General features: G+C 40.2%; 1 protein-coding gene across 2 annotated transcripts in view; it reads right to left on the bottom strand.

Annotated features, from left to right (window-relative positions):
• The window catches only part of clec16a (C-type lectin domain containing 16A), a 138613-nt gene that overhangs the window by 81662 nt on the left and 38266 nt on the right, over positions 1 to 18685 (bottom strand). For both annotated transcript variants that reach the window (XM_061981606.1, XM_061981607.1), the window contains exon 9: positions 18345 to 18461. In XM_061981606.1, coding sequence (XP_061837590.1) covers positions 18345 to 18461 — 117 coding nt within the window. The remainder of the gene's footprint in view (positions 1 to 18344; positions 18462 to 18685) is intronic.

Raw genomic sequence — 18685 nt, 5'->3', positions numbered from 1 at the left:
CGCAAAAAGCAGAGACCTAATCCTGCAGCCACCAAACCGGATCCCCTCAACGCCTTGACTGCGCCTAGAAATTCTGTCCATAAAAGTTATGAACAGAATCGGTGACAAAGGGCAGCCTTGGCGGAGTCCAACCCTCACCGGAAACGTGTCCGACCTACTGCCGGCAATGCGGACCAAGCTCTGACACTGATCGTACAGGGAGCGGACAGCCACAATCAGACAGTCCGATACCCCATACTCTCTGAGCACTCCCCACAGGACCTCCCGAGGGACACGGTCGAATGCTTTCTCCAAGTCCACAAAGCACATGTAGACTGGTTGGGCAAACTCCCATGCACCCTCAAGAACCCTGCCGAGAGTATAGAGCTGGTCCACAGTTCCACGACCAGGACGAAAACCACACTGTTCCTCCTGAATCCGAAGTTCGACTATCCGGCGTAGCCTCCTCTCCAGTACACCTGAATAAACCTTACCGGGAAGGCTGAGGAGTGTGATCCCACGATAGTTAGAACACACCCTCCGGTTCCCCTTCTTAAAGAGAGGAACTACCACCCCGGTCTGCCAATCCAGAGGTACCGCCCCCGATGTCCACGCGATACTGCAGAGTCTTGTCCACCAAGACAGCCCCACAGCATCCAGAGCCTTAAGGAACTCCGGGCGGCTCTCATCCACCCCCGGGGCCTTGCCACCGAGGAGCTTTTTAACTACCTCAGCAACCTCAGCCCCAGAAATAGGAGAGCCCACCACAGATTCCCCAGGCACTGCTTCCTCATAGGAAGACGTGTTGGTGGGATTGAGAAGGTCTTCGAAGTATTCCCTCCACCGATCCACAACATCCGTAGTCGAGGTCAGCAGAACACCATCCGCACCATACACGGTGTTGACAGTGCACTGCTTCCCCTTCCTGAGGCGGCGGATGGTGGTCCAGAATCGCTTCGAAGCCGTCCGGAAGTCGTTTTCCATGGCTTCCCCGAACTCCTCCCATGTCCGAGTTTTTGCCTTTGCGACCGCTGAAGCCGCACACCGCTTGGCCTGTCGGTACCTGTCCGCTGCCTCCGGAGTCCCACGAGCCAAAAGAACCCGATAGGACTCCTTCTTCAGCTTGACGGCATCCCTCACCGACTGTGTCCACCAACGGGTTCTAGGATTACCGCCACGACAGGCACCAACTACCTTGCGGCCACAGCTCCAATCAACCGCCTCGACAATAGAGGCGCGGAACATGGTCCACTCGGACTCAATGTTCAGCACCTCCCTCGTGACATGTTCAAAGTTCTTCCGGAGGTGGGAATTGAAACTCTCTCTGACAGGAGACTCTGCCAGACGTTCCCAGCAGATCCTCACAATGCGTTTGGGCCTGCCAGGTCTGTCCGGCATCCTCCCCTACCATCGCAGCCAACTCACCACCAAGTGGTGATCGGTAGAAAGCTCCGCCCCTCTCTTCACCTGAGTGTCCAAAACATGAGGCCGCAAATCCGATGACACAACTACAAAGTCGATCATGGAACTGCGGCCTAGGGTGTCCTGGTGCCAAGTGCACATATGGACACTAGAGATGCGCGGATAGGCAATTATTTCATCCGCAACCGCATCAGAAAGTCGTCAACCATCCGCCATCCACCCGATGTAACATTTGATCAGAACCGCACCCGCCCGCCATCCGCCCGCACCCGCCCGTTGTTATAGATCTAATATAGACGATGCAAGGCATTAGTGAGGTTATAAAGCTTTTGCCTGTTAAAGAAAGGAGACTGATCCAATGCAGCACAGACATTCGCGTGCCACGCTGTCACGACCCAGACGCACACCAGTGCGCAATCATATGGGAGCCGCGCTGAGCGCACCTCCAAGCGCATCTCGCTGCCGGCGACGGCCGGGTATGGGCCCGACGCTCCAGCGCCATCCATTTTCAGGGCTAGTTGATTCGGCAGGTGGGTTGTTACACACTCCTTAGCGGGTTCCGACTTCCATGGCCACCGTCCTGCTGTCTATATCAACCAGGGTGAGCCCCACCCCTTTCGTGAGCGCACTGCGCGCGGAGTGACCCCTGTTACGCGCCCCCGGCAACAGGGGTGGCGGGCAGGTAAGCTGCGCGGGCGGAGCGCGCGGAGTGACCCCTGTTACAAGCCCCCGGCCACGGGGGTGGCGGGCAGGTAAGCTGCTTACCTGCTGCGCGTGACGCCGGCCGCGGCGAAGGCGGACGAGGCGGGGTGTCGGTGCGGTGGGCGCGGTGGTGACCCTGGACGTGCGTCGGGCCCTTCTCGCGTATCGCCTCAGCTGCGGCTCCCGGTGGGGCCCTCTCGGGGGAAGGGGCCTCGGTCCCGGACCCCGGCGAGGCGTTCCTTCTCCGCTCCGTAAAAGTGTCCATCTCTTTTTTTTTTTTTCTTCTGTTGTGGCATATGCTGCAGGTGCCTGCTCGTTTTTCGTATGTGGGTAACAACATTTAACTATGTACAGGTAAAAGCCAGTAAATTAGAATATTTTGAAAAACTTGATTTATTTCAGTAATTGCATTCAAAAGGTGTAACTTGTACATTATATTTATTCATTGCACACAGACTGATGCATTCAAATGTTTATTTCTTTTAATTTTGATGATTTGAAGTGGCAACAAATGAAAATCCAAAATTCCGTGTGTCACAAAATTAGAATATTACTTAAGGCTAATACAAAAAAGGGATTTTTAGAAATGTTGGCCAACTGAAAAGTATGAAAATGAAAAATATGAGCATGTACAATACTCAATACTTGGCTGGAGCTCCTTTTGCCTCAATTACTGCGTTAATGCGGCGTGGCATGGAGTCGATGAGTTTCTGGCACTGCTCAGGTGTTATGAGAGCCCAGGTTGCTCTGATAGTGGCCTTCAACTCTTCTGCATTTTTGGGTCTGGCATTCTGCATCTTCCTTTTCACAATACCCCACAGATTTTCTATGGGGCTAAGGTCAGGGGAGTTGGCGGGCCAATTTAGAACAGAAATACCATGGTCCGTAAACCAGGCACGGATAGATTTTGCGCTGTGTGCAGGCGCCAAGTCCTGTTGGAACTTGAAATCTCCATCTCCATAGAGCAGGTCAACAGCAGGAAGCATGAAGTGCTCTAAAACTTGCTGGTAGACGGCTGCGTTGACCCTGGATCTCAGGAAACAGAGTGGACCGACACCAGCAGATGACATGGCACCCCAAACCATCACTGATGGTGGAAACTTTACACTAGACTTCAGGCAACGTGGATCCTGTGCCTCTCCTGTCTTCCTCCAGACTCTGGGACCTCGATTTCCAAAGGAAATGCAAAATTTGCTTTCGTCAGAAAACATGACTTTGGACCACTCAGCAGCAGTCCAGGTCTTTTTTTCCTTAGCCCAGGTGAGACGCTTTTCGCGCTGTTTCTTGGTCAACAGTGGCTTGACACGAGGTATGCGGCAGTTGAAACCCATGTCTTTCAAGCGTCTCTTGGTGGTGGATCTTGAAGCACTGACTCCAGCAGCTGTCCACTCCTTCTGAATCTCCCCCACATTTTTGAATGGGTTTTTTTTCACAATCTTGACCAGGGCGCGGTGATCCCTATCGCTTGTACACTTTTTCTGACCACAGTTTTTCCTTCCCTTTGCCTCTCCATTAATGTGTTTGGACACAGAGCTCTGAGAACAGCCAGCCTCTTCAGCAATAACCTTTTGTGTCTTTCCCTCCTTGTGCAATGTGTCGATGGTTGCCTTTTGGACAGCTGTCAAATCTGAAGTCTTCCCCATGTTTGTGTAGGCTTCAGAACTGGACTGAGAGACCATTTAAAGCCCTTTGCAGGTGTTTTGAGTTAATCAGCTGATTAGTTTGTGGCACCAGGTGTCTTCAAAATTTAACCCTTACACAATATTCTAATTTTGTGACACACGGAATTTTGGATTTTCATTTGTTGCCACTTCAAATCATCAAAATTAAATGAAATAAACATTTTAATGCATCAGTCTGTGTGCAATGAATAAATATAATGTACAAGTTACACCTTTTGAATGCAATTACTGAAATAAATCAAGTTTTTCAAAATATTCTAATTTACTGGCTTTTACCTGTATATATATTTCCGAATTGGTTTAACTGCCACCCGCCTGAATCTATTTAAAATCTAATTTTTTTTTATTTCAACCGCCCGACCCGACCCGACCCGCGGTTAAAATCTAATTTTTTTTAATTTCATCCGCCCGATCCGCGGATAATCCGCGGACTCCGCGGTTGTGCCCGCAAACCGCGCATCTCTAATGGACACCCTTATGTTTGAACATGGTGTTTGTTATGGACAATCTGTGACGAGCACAAAAGTCCAATAACAAAACACCACTCGGGTTCAGATCCGGGCGGCCATTTTTCCCCAAACACGCCTCTCCAGGTTTCACTGTCGTTGCCAACATGAGCGTTGAAGTCACCCAGTAGGACAAGGGAATCACCCGGGGGAGCACTTTCCAGTACTCCCTCGAGTGCATCCAAAAAGGGTGAGTACTCTGAACTGCTGTTTGGTGCGTAAGCACAAACAACAGTCAGGACCCGTCCCCCCACTCGAAGGCGGAGGGAGGCTACCCTCTCGTCCACCGGGTTGAACTCCAACGTGCAGGCTTTGAGCCGGGGGGCAACAAGAATTGCTACCCCAGCTCGTCGCCTCTCACTGCGTGCAACGCCAGTGTGGAAGAGAGTCCAACCCCTCTTGAGAGAACTGGTTCCAGAGCCCTTGCTGTGCGTCGAGGTGAGTCCGACTATATCTAGCCGGAACTTCTCTACCTCGCGCACAAGCTCAGGCTCCTTCCCCCCTAGCGAGGTGACGTTCCACGTCCCAAGAGCTAGCTTATGTAGCCGGGGATCGGACCGCCAAGTGCCCTGCCTTCGGCTTCCGCCCAGCTCACAATGCACCCGACCTCTATGGCCCCTCCCATGAGTGGTGAGCCCATTGGAGGGGTGACCCACGTTGCCTCTTCGGGCTGTGCCCGGCCGGGCCCCATGGGGACAGGCCCGGCCACCAGGCGCTCGCCATTGTGCCCCAACTCCGGGCCTGGCTCCAGAGGGGGGCCCCGGTGACCCGCGTCCGGGCGAGGGAAATCTGAGTCTTTGTTGTTTCATTCCCATAGAAGTCTTCGAGCTGCTCTTTGTCTGATCCCTCACCTAGGACCTGTTTGTCTTGGGAGACCCTACCAGGGGGCATGAAAGCCCCCGGACAACATAGCTCCTAGGATCATTGGGACACGTAAACTCCTCTACCACGGTAAGGTGGCAGCTTAGAGAGGAGGTTATTATTAAAAAAAATATTAATTTTAAATCTAGAAACGATTCTGAATCGAATCGAATCGTGTGGTTCCCAAACATTCCCAGCCTTACTCAGTATTCTTGTAATAAAGTTCTGGAAGAAGCAATGGTGATTCACCATTTCACCAAATGACCGAATGCCACATAAATAATACCAAATGTAAATCAAACCAAATGTGACATAAAGAAGACCAAATGTAACATAAATAAGACCAAATGTGACATAAAGAAGACCAAATGTGACATAAATAATAGCAAATGTAAATAAAACCAAATGTAACATACTCCAACGGGCTCCTTCAGCTTCTTTCCCACAGTGTTGGATTCAAGAACTCCTTCATTCCGCACTCCATTCAGCCGTATAATCACTGGCCATACAGCAATAGATGAAATCTGTCTATTACCTGACACCTTCTATGTTAGCTACCTCTCTTTGTTTATAATGTATATTTTCTGCTGGATCTACTCTCTATTTTATGCTGCAGCTGTTACATATACTGTAATATTGTACATGGTAATTGTTATATATTGTATATATGATATAAACATATAATAATATACAATATTCCTTGTGGATCACTAAGTTAGTCTAAGTCTAATAAAACCAAATGTCACACAAATAAAACCAAATGTCACACAAATAAGACTAAATGTGACATAAATAAGACCAAATGTAACGTAAATAAGACCAAATGTGACATAAATAAGACCGAATGTAACATAAATAAGACCGAATGTGACATAAATAAGACCGAATGTGACATAAACAAGACCAAATGTAACATAAATAAGACAGAATATAACATAAATAAGACAGAATGTCACACAAATAAGAACAACTGTTACATAAACAAGACTAAATGTGACATAAATAAGACCAAATGTAACATAAACAAGACTAAATGTGACATAAATAATACCAAATGTCACACTAATAAGACCAACTGTCACACTAATAAGACCAACTGTCACATAAACAAGACTAAATGTGACATAAATAAGACCAAATGTAACATAAATAAGACCAAATGTGACATACATAATACTAAATGTAAATAAAATCAAATGTGACATAAATAAGACCAAATGTAACATAAATAAGACCAAATGTAACATAAATAAGACCGAATGTGACATACATAATACCAAATGTAAATAAAACCAAATGTGACATAAATAAGACCAAATGTAACATAAATAAGACCAAATGTCACACAAATAAGACCAAATGTGACGAAAAAGACCAAATGTAACATTAATAAGACTAAATGTGACATGAATAAGACCAAATGTAACATAAACAAGACTAAATGTGACATAAATAAGACCAAATGTAACATAAATAATAACGGATTAGATTTATATAGCACTCAAAGACACTCAAAGCACTTCACAGAGAAGTGAGAACCCATCATTGATTCACACCTGGGGGTGGTAAGCTAGTTTCATAGCCACGGCTGCCCTGGGGTAGACTGACGAAAGCGTGGTTGACAGTTTGCGCCTACGGCCCCTCCGTCCACCTCCTATTCATTCACCAGTGTGAGCGGCACTGGGGGCAAGGGTGAAGTGTTCTGCCCAAGGACACAACGGCAGCGATTAGGATGTCAAGAGGCGGAGAGTGAACCTGCAACCCTCAGGTTTCTGTGACATAAATAAGACCGAATATGACATAAATACCAAATGTAAATAAAACCAAATGTAACATAAATAAGACCAAATCTCAAACAAATAAGACCAAATGTAACATAAATAAGATTGAAAGTGACATAAAAAAAAACCAAATGTAAATAAAACCAAATGTGACATAAATAAGACCAAATGTGACAAAAACAAGACTAAATGTGACATAAATAAGTCCATATGTGACAAACAAGACTAAATGTTACATAAATAAGACCAAATGTCACACAAACACGACTAAATGTGACATAAATAAGACCAAATGTCACGCAAATAAGACCAACTGTCACAAATACAAGATTAAATGTGACATAAATAGGACCAAATGTAACATAAATAAGACCGAATGTAACATAAATAAGACCAAATGTCACACAAATAAGACCAACTTTCACATAAACAAGACTAAATGTGACATAAATAAGACCAAATGTAACATAAATAAGATTGAATGTGACATAAAAAATACCAAATGTAATAAAATCAAGTGTGACATAAATAAGACCAAATGTGACATAAACAAGACTAAATGTGACATAAATAAGACCAAATGTGACATAAACAAGACTAAATGTGACATAAATAGGACCAAAAGTCAAGCAAACAAGACTAAATGTGACATAAATAAGACCAAATGTCACATAAACAAGACTAAATGTGACATAAATAAGACCAAATGTAACATAAATAAGATTGAATGTGACATAAAAAATACCAAACGTAAATAAAACCTAATGTGACATAAATAAGACCAAATGTGACATAAACAAGACTAAATGTGACATAAATAAGACTAAATGTGACATAAATAGGACCAAATATCACACAAACAAGACTAAATGTGACATAAATAAGACCAAATGTCACGCAAACAAAATTAAATGTGACATAAACATGTGACATTAACAAGACTAAATGTGACATAAATAAGACCAAATGTGACATAAATAAGACCAAAGGTCACAAATAAGACTACCTCTCACATAAACAAGACTAAATGTAACATAAATAAGACCAAATGTAACATAAATAAGACTAAACCTAACATAAATAAGACTAAATGTAAATAAAACAAAATGTGACATAAATAAGACCAAATGTAACATAAATAAGACCAAATGTAACATAAATAAGACCGAATGTGACATACATAATACCAAATGTAAATAAACCAAATGTGACATAAACAAGACTAAATGTGACATAAATAAGTCCATATGTGACAAACAAGACTAAATGTTACATAAATAAGATCAAATGTCACACAAACAAGACTAAATGTGACATAAATAAGACCAAATGTCACGCAAATAAGACCAACTGTCACAAATACAAGACTAAATGTGACATAAATAGGACCAAATGTAACATAAATAAGACCGAATGTAACATAAATAAGACCAAATGTCACACAAATAAGACCAACTTTCACATAAACAAGACTAAATGTGACATAAATAAGACCAAATGTAACATAAATAAGATTGAATGTGACATAAAAAATACCAAATGTAATAAAATCAAGTGTGACATAAATAAGACCAAATGTGACATAAACAAGACTAAATGTGACATAAATAAGACCAAATGTGACATAAACAAGACTAAATGTGACATAAATAGGACCAAAAGTCAAGCAAACAAGACTAAATGTGACATAAATAAGACCAAATGTCACATAAACAAGACTAAATGTGACATAAATAAGACCAAATGTAACATAAATAAGATTGAATGTGACATAAAAAATACCAAACGTAAATAAAACCTAATGTGACATAAATAAGACCAAATGTGACATAAACAAGACTAAATGTGACATAAATAAGACTAAATGTGACATAAATAGGACCAAATATCACACAAACAAGACTAAATGTGACATAAATAAGACCAAATGTCACGCAAACAAAATTAAATGTGACATAAACATGTGACATTAACAAGACTAAATGTGACATAAATAAGACCAAATATGACATAAATAAGACCAAAGGTCACAAATAAGACTGCCTCTCACATAAACAAGACTAAATGTAACATAAATAAGACCAAATGTAACATAAATAAGACTAAACCTAACATAAATAAGACTAAATGTAAATAAAACAAAATGTGACATAAATAAGACCAAATGTAACATAAATAAGACCAAATGTAACATAAATAAGACCGAATGTGACATACATAATACCAAATGTAAATAAACCAAATGTGACATAAATAAGACCAAATGTCACACAAAAAAGACCAAATGTAACATAAATAAGACCAAATGTAACATAAATAAGACCAAACGTAACAAAAATAAGACCACTCGTCTGCAGAAGGAACGTGCTCATCAATAAATGAGCGAGAACAACCTCAAAGTAAAAGGTCCTCGCACGCAAAGAAAGCAAAAGAAGCGTGTCACTACAGAGGACGTTATCAAACAATGACGGTAAAATATGTTTAAAATCTTCACCATCTCAGTAGTGACAGTGTCTCCTGTGTACATTGTGATTTATACAGAGTGGATTTACTCAAAGTGAAACTTACATGCCCTAATTCATGCTCACTCTGTAACAAACCACCAAGCACACACACACACAAAGACATGCATGTCAAGTGTGTGTGCGCGCGTGTGTGTGTGTGTGTGTGTGTCCACCCCCTCATTTGAATGTGTGTCAAGAACAAACTCAGTTACACTTTCTCAGCACACACGTGACGGAAGTCGTCGTTTCCCGAATGTATTCAAAGACAAGGTGAATGTATTCATGTTTATGTGGCCCGTGAAAGCCTGGAAATTATTTAATGAATTAATTAAATAATAAAATACTTAATCGTTCTTACTAAATGTATTCCTTCATTCAATTTAGACAACAACATTGCATGTGCCACATACAATTGCATGTCCTGTAAACTTGAGAACGAACTGACCATGCAAAGAAAAACATTATATTAGGACAGAGGTGCTCTGGTTTTGTTGGCCCGCAGCCAAATATTTTAAAAATAGATAAAAATTGTGATGTAATTTTAAAAAAAAGCTAAAAATTTGAGACTAAAATCTCAGGCGTGTCCAAACTTCTTCCACCAAGGATCACATACTTAAAAGTCAAAAGTATGCGGTGGCCATTTTGATTTTTCATAAAGAAAAACAAAAAGAAGATAACAAAAAAGGGTCAGACAAAACTTCGGGTCAGCTATGTGTTGTAAGTGACAGTGTTTTATTAGTCCAAAAATGTCATCTTTTTCTCATTACATTACCTTGTATTTTTTTTTTGTAATTTTTTTACATGTTCTTTTTGTTTACTTATGTAGTATTGTAGTTTTCATTAAACACATACAAAGTCACTTAAATGGTGTTATTGTTTTTGCTATGGCGCCATCTTTTGGAGGGGTTCGCTCACTACAAGTGCTGCAGCACCCTTGTGTGTAGAGTTTAGTTTGGTCACATTTTCAGTAGACCCATAATAAATTCATAAAAGAACCAAACTTCATGAATGTTTTTGTGACCAACAAGTATGTGCTCCAATCACTCTATTACAAAAAAATAAGAGTTGTAGAAATTATTGGATACTCAAGACAGCCATGACATTATGTTCTTTACAAGTGTATGTAAACTTTTGATTACGACTGTATATAAACACATATATATGCATTTATATATGTGTGTGTATATATATATATATATGTGTATATAAATATAGATATGTATACATATATATTTTTATTACTGTTATAGTTTTATTCTTATTGTTGCTTTTTATTTTTATTCTTATTGTTATATTCTCTGTTTTATTTCCATTTATACCCCCATTATTTACTTTCTACTTTTTAAATTCGATCTCAATTCTGTACACTGCTGCTGGAATTTAATTTCCCTGAGGGAACTCTCCTGAAGGAATCAATAGAGTACTATCTATATCTATCTATCTATCTATATCTATATATATATATATATATATATATATATATATATATATATATATATATGTGTGTGTACCGATATTTTTCAGAAGCAGTATAGTATCGTTTTTAATTCATTAGTACCGTGGTACTTTATCATTACCGGTATACCGTACAACCCTAATATATGCACACACAGTATATCGACAAATAATAATGTCTTAAAAAGTGTGCATTTCTTTTGACGAAAATAGGGACTTTTGTCGAGGCTAAAACCAATTATTAATGTTTACATTGTTTCTTATGGAGAACTGCTTCACTATACACACTTTTCGGTTTACGAACCATGTTCAAGACTGAATTGAGTTCGTAAATCAAGGTTGTACTGTATTTCCGTTCCCCCTTCAGAATAAAAGCACTTTGCCCCAAAAATAAATCAGCCAACTTTTTACTTTGACAATGGATAACCCAAATATAAATGGAAAGGCCAGAAGTTGGAACTTTGGGAAAAGATGTCCTGTAGCGAGACTTCATTGACAATCTCCAAGTCAATAAAAGTTACACGACTCACAATTTAGTTGTGTGCATGTAAACGCTTAGTTTCGGTGTTAGCGCGCGTTTAGGGAACAATGACACAGCAAGTCTTTTTTGAAAGCAAGGTCCATGGAGCGTAAAAGTGAAGTAGGTAAAGGCTCTGATTGCTTCCGAAAGCAAGTGAAAGGAAACTGTGAACCCTGTGGGATTGCACTGTAGTGGTTGCAACGTGCGCATAAACCACAGACCAGTATCTCCGCGGGGGGGCGGGGTCTACACCTGTCAGATGACTATGTTCTGGTAAACCGCTCACGCTCTCGTCTCCATGCTGAGAACTTCATGGAGGTCACGGTGCATTAAAGCCACACACACACACTCCGCTTCCTGATGCACACTACTTAAACACGCCACAGACATTATTTCACATGCATGTTGACTGACAGCGTGTGGTCAAAAGCGCACAATACATTTCCAAGAAACGTGCACCAATAATTTCATCATGTGATCTATTTTCTTCACGCATCACAGAATCACTTTGACCACCTGGACTGAAGCAGATCCCACAAGTCTGAAGGACAAATACCTTTAATTTAGTTTGAAAATATAAATTTTTTCATTATTTTCAGAAAAAAAAAAGAAGATAGAAACACATATTCAATCTGAACTTTTATCAAAATGTAACGTTGTTTCCCCTCGGTCTATACATCATGGTATTGTGTTGTTTTTGTGTAATTGTGCTTATTAGCACAACTGTTTTGAGGTGGCTAAAGACAATTAGTTTTAGGGACGGCGTGGCGAAGTTGGGAGAATGGCCGTGCCAGCAATCTGAGGGTTACTAGTTTCAATCCCCACCTTCTACCATCCTAGTCACGTCTGTTGTGTCCTTGAGCAAGACACTTCACCCTTGCTCCTGATGGGCCTGGTTAGCGCCGTGCATGGCAGCTCCCGCCATCAGTGTGTGAATGTGTGTGTGTGAATGGGTGAATGTGGAAAATAATGTCAAAGCGCTTTGAGTTCCTTTAAAAAGGTAGAAAAGCGCTATACAAGTACAACAGTGGTGAACATGCCCTTTCCCAACTACTTTGGCACGTGTTGCAGCCATTAAATTCTAAGTTAATTATTATTTGCAAAAAAAAAAAAAAAGTTTATGAGAGTGAACATCAAATATCTTGTCTTTGTAGTGCATTCAATTGAATATGGGTTGAAAAGGATTTGCAAATCATTGTATTCCGTTTAGATTTACATCTAACACAACACAATTTCCCAACTCAAATGGAAACGGGGTTTGTATATAAAAGCGCACCGGTATATAATACGCACCCACTAAATTTTTGAAGAAAACATATTTTCCATATTTTAGTCGCACCGCCACAGATATATATGTTGTGTAATGAGTTATTTACACAGAAATACTTTGTAAACATTTATTTACATACCTTAATTGTTTCTAAACTGTGTCTGTTACATGGCAGTAAAACGACAGATCAAACAAAACAGAAAAGTCTTTGATGTCTTTATTCACCATTTGAGATGAATAAGATGTTCTCCATTTTTAGTAAGGTTCAAGTTGTATATTTGGATTCTTGCTTCCTCCCTGTACTTTGTAAACACTTTGAGTTTGAACAGTTAAGGCGGACCATTTTGGTACATTGTTTGATTTATTGTTTTGATTTTGCTCAATGCATTCCATAATTTAGTCGTTAACGAAGGAAAACCCGTACATTAGCCGCACCTTTGTATAAACCGCAGGGCTCACAGGGTGGGAAAAAGTAGGGTAGAAATGGCAACAGTGGAGGATGCATGTGCATCTACGAGTCAGTCTGCCCCACAACAAGAGGACAGAGGAAAAAGAAGGAACTTATTGACTTGGGTCGGCCCTAAATGGCAGACTTCAGGTAAATTCCTACCATATATGGAGTTACCTGCTGACGTCAAATCTTGGACAAACCTCACAAATTGTGCAAATATGGTTTGTTTGGAGGAAGTATGAAGGAAGGCAAGGTAGTTTTATAAATATCTCTGCCATTTTAGGACTTAGGCAGATCCCAAATACACAAAAACAGGTTAGAAATGTTGGTTTTGCATTATCGGTGGCCTTTAAAGTCTGTTGGTGCTGAACTAACAGTGTCTGTTGTAGTGGTCTCGACCAGCAGCGTTAAAACACCTCACGCCTCGCATTCACCGAAAAGGAAGGCTGCTTCTGAAACAGCAGCGCTCGCAGACGCAGGTGGCGCACACAACTACCACGAAGATTCTCAGAAATGCTCCCCACTGACACCCACCCTACTACAAAAACAGAAGGTTAAACACCAAGAATAGGAGGACAGAGGGCTAAATGTGACAAGGATGGAAGAGGAAGAGTCAGGAAAGGTTAGCGGGTGCCACAAAGGAAGTAACGAGGCGGGACCTAAGAATAGCTACTTGATTTGCATATTTCTGCATTGCTTATGGATTATGAACGAGGGAGAAAACAGCAACCACAATCTTATAATCATCTTCACTCATAATGGAAGTCTGTGTGTGTGTGTGTGTGTGTGTGTGTGTGTGTGTGTGTGTGTGTGTGTGTGTGTGTGTGTGTGTATGTGGGTGTGTGTGTGCTGCATATTAGTGGTTTATACCGCTGCCCACAACAGAGGAGCATTTCACATGGTTTGTAGGTCAGGAGGAAAGCATGAGTTATGGCCAACTACAGGACATGTGTTGTGTTACACGTGTTAAAGTGGAACTGCACATTTTGGGGAATTTTGTTCACAATCATTAAGAGAGACAAGAAGACAAAAGTTTTTCTTTTCTTTTTTTGCATTCTAACATGTAAAATGTGTCTCGTTCTTGGTGGCTAGCAATGCAGCTAATGTTAGCAATCAGTTCTACCTCTAAATCACTTTAAAAATGCATTCAAAAAGCGTAAAAGATAAGGTTGTGAATCCTCATTTGTCCAAAAATAGTCGTCTTTGTTGTTTGTTACCTAATCTGCCATGATTAAAAAAACACTTGCGTTTGTTTCCGGAAGTAGGAACACACATTTGTTCCCAGGAGTCGGATGTGCGCTGCTATGGAAACAGAAATAAATGTGCAAAGGAATTAGTTCCAGCAAGGATTAAATGACCAAAATATGGTAAATTTTGGACATATTACATAGTTATGAACGTATCTGTTCCTACATTATATATACACTTGCAGTGTGTATATTATACATATTACATATTGTTATGAAGGTGTATGTTACTACATTACCGTATATATATACTTACAGTGTGTATATAGTGCCTCTTACCATCCAAAAATCGCTGCCGTTGTGTCCTTGGGCGGGACACTTCACCCTTTGCCCCCGGCGCCACTCACACCGGTGAATTGAACGAAGAATGATAGGTGGTGGTCGGAGGGGCCGTTGGCGCAAATTGCAGCCACGCTTCCGTCAGTCTACCCCAGGGCAGCTGTGGCTATGAAAGTAGCTTACCACCACCAGGTGTGAATGATTGATGGGTTCTACATGTAAAGCGACTTTGGGTACTTAGAAAAGCGCTATATAAATCCCAGTTATATATATATTGTACATATTACGGTACATATTGTTATGAAGGTGTCTGTTACTACATTATATATATACTTGCAGTGTGTACGGTATATAAAACGTTGATGGAGAGTTTTGAAGTTGTTTTAGAGACTTTGAAGGCGTTTTTCATCATCTTTAACATAATCTAGAAGAAAGTCATGTGTTCTTGTCTCTTATAATGATTGTGAACGATAGGCAACATTCCAAAAAAGTGCAATTCCCCTTTAAGGTCTCCAACCTAAATAATGCTCTTATTAATCAAATATTTATACATCAATTCCAGTTTCTTCTAGAGATGGGGTTATGACTCTTTGAAGGGAGCCGGATCTTTAGGAGCTGTTCCTTTGAAAGAGCTGTTGAAAAAACTGTCTCGTTATTATAATTATTTTTAACAAAGAAACAAAGGTAGCATAAGATAAGATGTGGATCAAAACATTTTCAATTTAGACAAATATTACACTATTGGTGGGAGTTACTGTAATCTGAAATATTGTTTTTTTTAATGTTAAACGGTCCTTAGGGTCGTGCCAGGTATACTGTATATATTACTATTTGTAAATTTCCGTCACATAAAAAAAATTGTAACACAAAAGCATTTTAACAATAGAAAAAATACGCAAAAATGTATTAAAAATAACATGTACGGATGGATATAAAAATAATAAATACAATGGGAATAAAAAGTAGGACATAATAAAAATGAGAGTACACAATTGTACGTGTGTACGCTAAAACTACTTTACATAGCAGAAAAATGAATCAAAATAAATAGCAGAAAAATGAATCAAAATAAATAAAATTAAAATAAATTAATATCATAATCATATATTCATTAAAAAAAATCATAATAAAAACCAGTAAATACTGCTAAGTTTCCTTTGACTTACCCTAAATTCCAGACCATAAGCCCCTACTTTTTTCCTTCTCCATTAACTCTGCAAATTAATAAACGGTGCGACTATTATATGGATTTTTCTTCGCCGACTATAATGCAAATATTACAACAAAAACAACAAAAAGAAACCAGTTAAATAGTGTATTATTGTTTGTGCTATGCCGCCATCTTTTGGACGAGTTCGCTCACTGCAGGTGCTGGTTCGATCTTAAAACCAGAAGTACAAGTGCCATTCCGTCTTCTAGTCGTCCATGGGGTTTCTACTCGTATGGATTCTTCATTCATCACTCCATTTAACGTTTGTAAGTTTTACAATATACAAACCCCGTTTCCATATGAGTTGGGAATATGTGTTGGATGTAAATATAAACGGAATACAATGATTTGCAAATCATTTTCAACCCATATTCAGTTGAATATGCTACAAAGACAACATATTTGATGTTCAAACTGATAAACATTTTTTTTTTTGCAAATAATCATTAACTTTAGTAATTGATGCCAGCAACACGTGACAAAGAAGTTGAGAAAGGTGGCAATAAATACTGATAAAGTTTAAGAATGCTCATCAAACACTTATTTGGAACATCCCACAGGTGTGCAGGCTAATTGGGAACAAGTGGGTGCCATGATTGGGTATAAAAACAGCTTCCCAAAAAATGCTCAGTCTTTCACAAGAAAGGATGGGGCGAGGTACACCCCTTTGTCCACAACTGCGTGAGCAAATAGTCAAACAGTTTAAGAACAACGTTTCTCAAAGTGCAATTGCAAGAAATTTAGGGATTTCAACATCTACGGTCCATAATATCATCAAAAGGTTCAGAGAATCTGGAGAAATCACTCCACGTAAGCGGCATGGCCGGAAACCAACATTGAATGACCGTGACCTTCGATCCCTCAGACGGCACTGTATCAAAAACCGACATCAATCTCTAAAGGATATCACCACATGGGCTCAGGAACACTTCAGAAAACCACTGTCACTAAATACAGTTGGTCGCTACATCTGTAAGTGCAAGTTAAAGCTCTACTATGCAAAGCGAAAGCCATTTATCAACAACATCCAGAAACGCCGCCGGCTTCTCTGGGCCCGAGATCATCTAAGATGCACTCATGCAAAGTGGAAAAGTGTTCTGGGGTCTGACGAGTCCACATTTCAAATTGTTTTTGGAAATATTCGACATCGTGTCATCCGGACCAAAGGGGAAGCGAACCATCCAGACTGTTATCGACACAAAGTTCAAAAGCCAGCATCTGTGATGGTATGGGGGTGCATTAGTGCCCAAGGCATGGGTAACTTACACATCTGTGAAGGCACCATTAATGCTGAAATGTACATACAGGTTTTGGAACAACATATGCTGCCATCTAAGCGCCGTCTTTTTCATGGACGCCCCTGCTTATTTCAGCAAGACAATGCCAAGCCACATTCAGCACGTGTTACAACAGCGTGGCTTCGTAAAAAAAGAGTGCGGGTACTTTCCTGGTCCGTCTGCAGTCCAGACCTGTCTTCCATCGAAAATGTGTGGCGCATTATGAAGCGTAAAATACGACAGCGGAGACCCCGGACTGTTGAACGACTGAAGCTCTACATAAAACAAGAATGGGAAAGAATTCCACTTTCAAAGCTTCAACAATTAGTTTCCTCAGTTCCCAATCGTTTATTGAGTGTTGTTAAAAGAAAAGGTGATGTAACACAGTGGTGAACATGCCCTTTCCCAACTACTTTGGCACGTGTTGCAGCCATGAAATGCTAAGTTAATTATTATTTGCAAAAAAAAAAAAAAAGTTTATGAGTTTGAACATCAAATATCTTGTCTTTGTAGCGCATTCAATTGAATATGGGTTGAAAAGGATTTGCAAATCATTGTATTCCATTTATAATTACATCTAACACAATTTCCAAACTCATATGAAAACGGGGTTTGTAACTAAATCAATTATTACCTACTAAACCTTCCCATGTGTGATGTCTGTCGGAGTGTTTTCATGCACATTTGTCCGTGCTATCGTAAGGTAATCACGCTAGCGTTGTTAGGCTTAGCTAGTATGCTAACACGTTTACGGGTGTCAGTGTTTATATTAACTTACAATGGCATTCTTTTTGAATTGTTTCGGTTTGTAAATTCACCAAAATATCACTGTGGAGTTATTGAGTCTGTTTAGCTGATTGAAGAGCTAGCTTGCAGAGCTAGTGGGTTCATGACGATAACTTCTGTTTTGTTTGATCAGCCATTTTACTGCCGTGTTACACACCGTTTGGAAATATGTAAATAAACATTTACAGAATCGTTGTGTGTAAATAACTAATTTCACAACGTAGATATCTGCGGTTTAGAGACCGTACGGCTCCAAACAAATGGCTCACAAATTTGAATCGGTTCTCATTGTTGATTTAAAAGAGCCGTTCAAAAGACTTGATACGTTGGCGAATGTCACATCTTTAGTTATTTCTTTGTTTAAGACTTAGCTGCGTGTATCCATGACTTCAAAAAAATGCGTAAGACTTACTGTGTTCTTGTGTGTGCTGTGATTGTCCATCTGTGGGATGAAGACAGACAGGTCTCCGTTCAGAATTACATCAGCCAGGGCGTTGACGAGGGGATGGTAGTGGATGATGAGAAACACCTGGAACATGCGGAGAAAACAAACATTATTTACAAAGTGTAAATAATGTGTTAGTTCACCTGCCAACATTATTGCATGGATATTTATAACATTCAATTATACTTTATTTTGTCTGTTTATTAGCCAGAATTCCATTGGTCGATACCTATGGACGTCCAGGATTCTCAATACTTAATTGATACCACGATAAAAAAAATTAACTACAAACTTTTAAATTCGCTGCT

This window comes from Nerophis lumbriciformis, linkage group LG24, assembly GCF_033978685.3.
Source record: "Nerophis lumbriciformis linkage group LG24, RoL_Nlum_v2.1, whole genome shotgun sequence".
In the NCBI taxonomy this organism is placed as follows: Eukaryota; Metazoa; Chordata; class Actinopteri; order Syngnathiformes; family Syngnathidae; genus Nerophis; species Nerophis lumbriciformis.
Note: the sequence above shows the minus strand (reverse complement) of the source record. Positions and strands in the feature narration are given on the sequence as shown.